Raw genomic sequence first — 1,238 nt, forward strand, 5'->3', positions numbered from 1 at the left:
GATGCTTATATCCCAAGATACAGTACATCAGAAAAAGTTTTATAAGGGCAAGATAGTAAAGAAAGAGAGTTCCATTATGCCTCATCTACTGATGCTCTCGCATGATGCTATCAGCAGCAGCCTCATTGATAACACATCATTCGTTACCATTTGGGAAGACAATCGAGTCAACTGAGCTCCCTATTCCACCATACACCTCACACAATACCATACCTCTCTCAACAAGTCTATAATATAATTGGGAGCGGAATATTGCATTGTAGGGCCTAGGAATGTACTCAACTTGCGCAATATTAACGGCGGCGGCGGTCACCGCTCTTACTACCGAACTGCATGGCTTGTGTGCTCTCACTCTTAATTCGTCCCAGATTTATGCTTCAGTTTCCAAGTAGTGATATGTGACGAGTGTCATGCGATTAAGGATAGTAAAGCCCAACGAACTAAGGCTGTGATGCCCGTACTCCAGAGAGCCAATCGTGCTATTCTCATCTCGGGTACACCGGCACTCAACCGAGCGGCGGAACTCTACAATATCCTTTACTGTCTTCTTAGTAAGGACAGTGCCATTATCGCTATCATGTATCGCGTCTTTTATCAGAGAACTTTCCTAGTGAGAGTAAATTCCATAATCGCTACTGTATAAAGGAACAGCAGCACATAGGCAGAGGTGAGTATCATCATCATCATCGCGGCCGGCGGCGGCGGCGGCGCCGCAATGGGTGTGGTCGTAGTTCCAACCATTTTCGTTTAGGACGACTTGTCAACAAGTGGGTTGGGGCCAAAAACAAAGAGGAACTTTATAATCTGCTCACAAGTAGGCATAAGCTTGTCCACTGATGTTAGTGGGATAATAGATACGATAATGATACGACGATTAAAGAAGGATGTGTTGAAGGAACTACCTGAAAAAAATAGAATTAAAGTCCCTTTAGACATCACAGACGGCAAATCCCAAAAGGTTTTGGCGGAGGTGCAGCAAGCTCAGAAGACTATGAGAGAGTTGAGTCGAGAGAGCCTTATGAATGGTGATGGGCGCCAGAGGTCTCAAGGATTCCTCGAAATATGGAGGAAAACTGGCGAGGCTAAAATAGGGGCTGTCAAGGTTGGACCAGCGGTCGGCTATATGATAATGTTGATGAGTCGTTATAGGACTATCTCGATTATCTACTTGACAACGATTGTAAGATGCTTGTCTTCGCTCATCACCGTAGTATGCTTGATAAGCTTGAGGAGAAAGT

General features: G+C 44.8%; 1 protein-coding gene across 1 annotated transcript; it reads left to right on the forward strand.

The window, feature by feature from the left end:
• Nucleotides 1–368: 368 nt before the first annotated feature.
• On the forward strand, nucleotides 369–1,102 carry Pmar_PMAR005552 (conserved hypothetical protein; the record flags this gene model as incomplete). The annotated part of the gene is made up of 3 exons (XM_002765522.1): nucleotides 369–579; nucleotides 732–814; nucleotides 855–1,102. Coding segments are annotated over 3 exons (542 nt in total), but the record flags the coding sequence as incomplete, so codon positions are not given.
• Nucleotides 1,103–1,238: the final 136 nt, after the last annotated feature.

Source organism: Perkinsus marinus (genome assembly GCF_000006405.1).
Source record: "Perkinsus marinus ATCC 50983 genomic scaffold scf_1104296975480, whole genome shotgun sequence".
NCBI classification, from domain to species: domain Eukaryota; phylum Perkinsozoa; order Perkinsida; family Perkinsidae; genus Perkinsus; species Perkinsus marinus.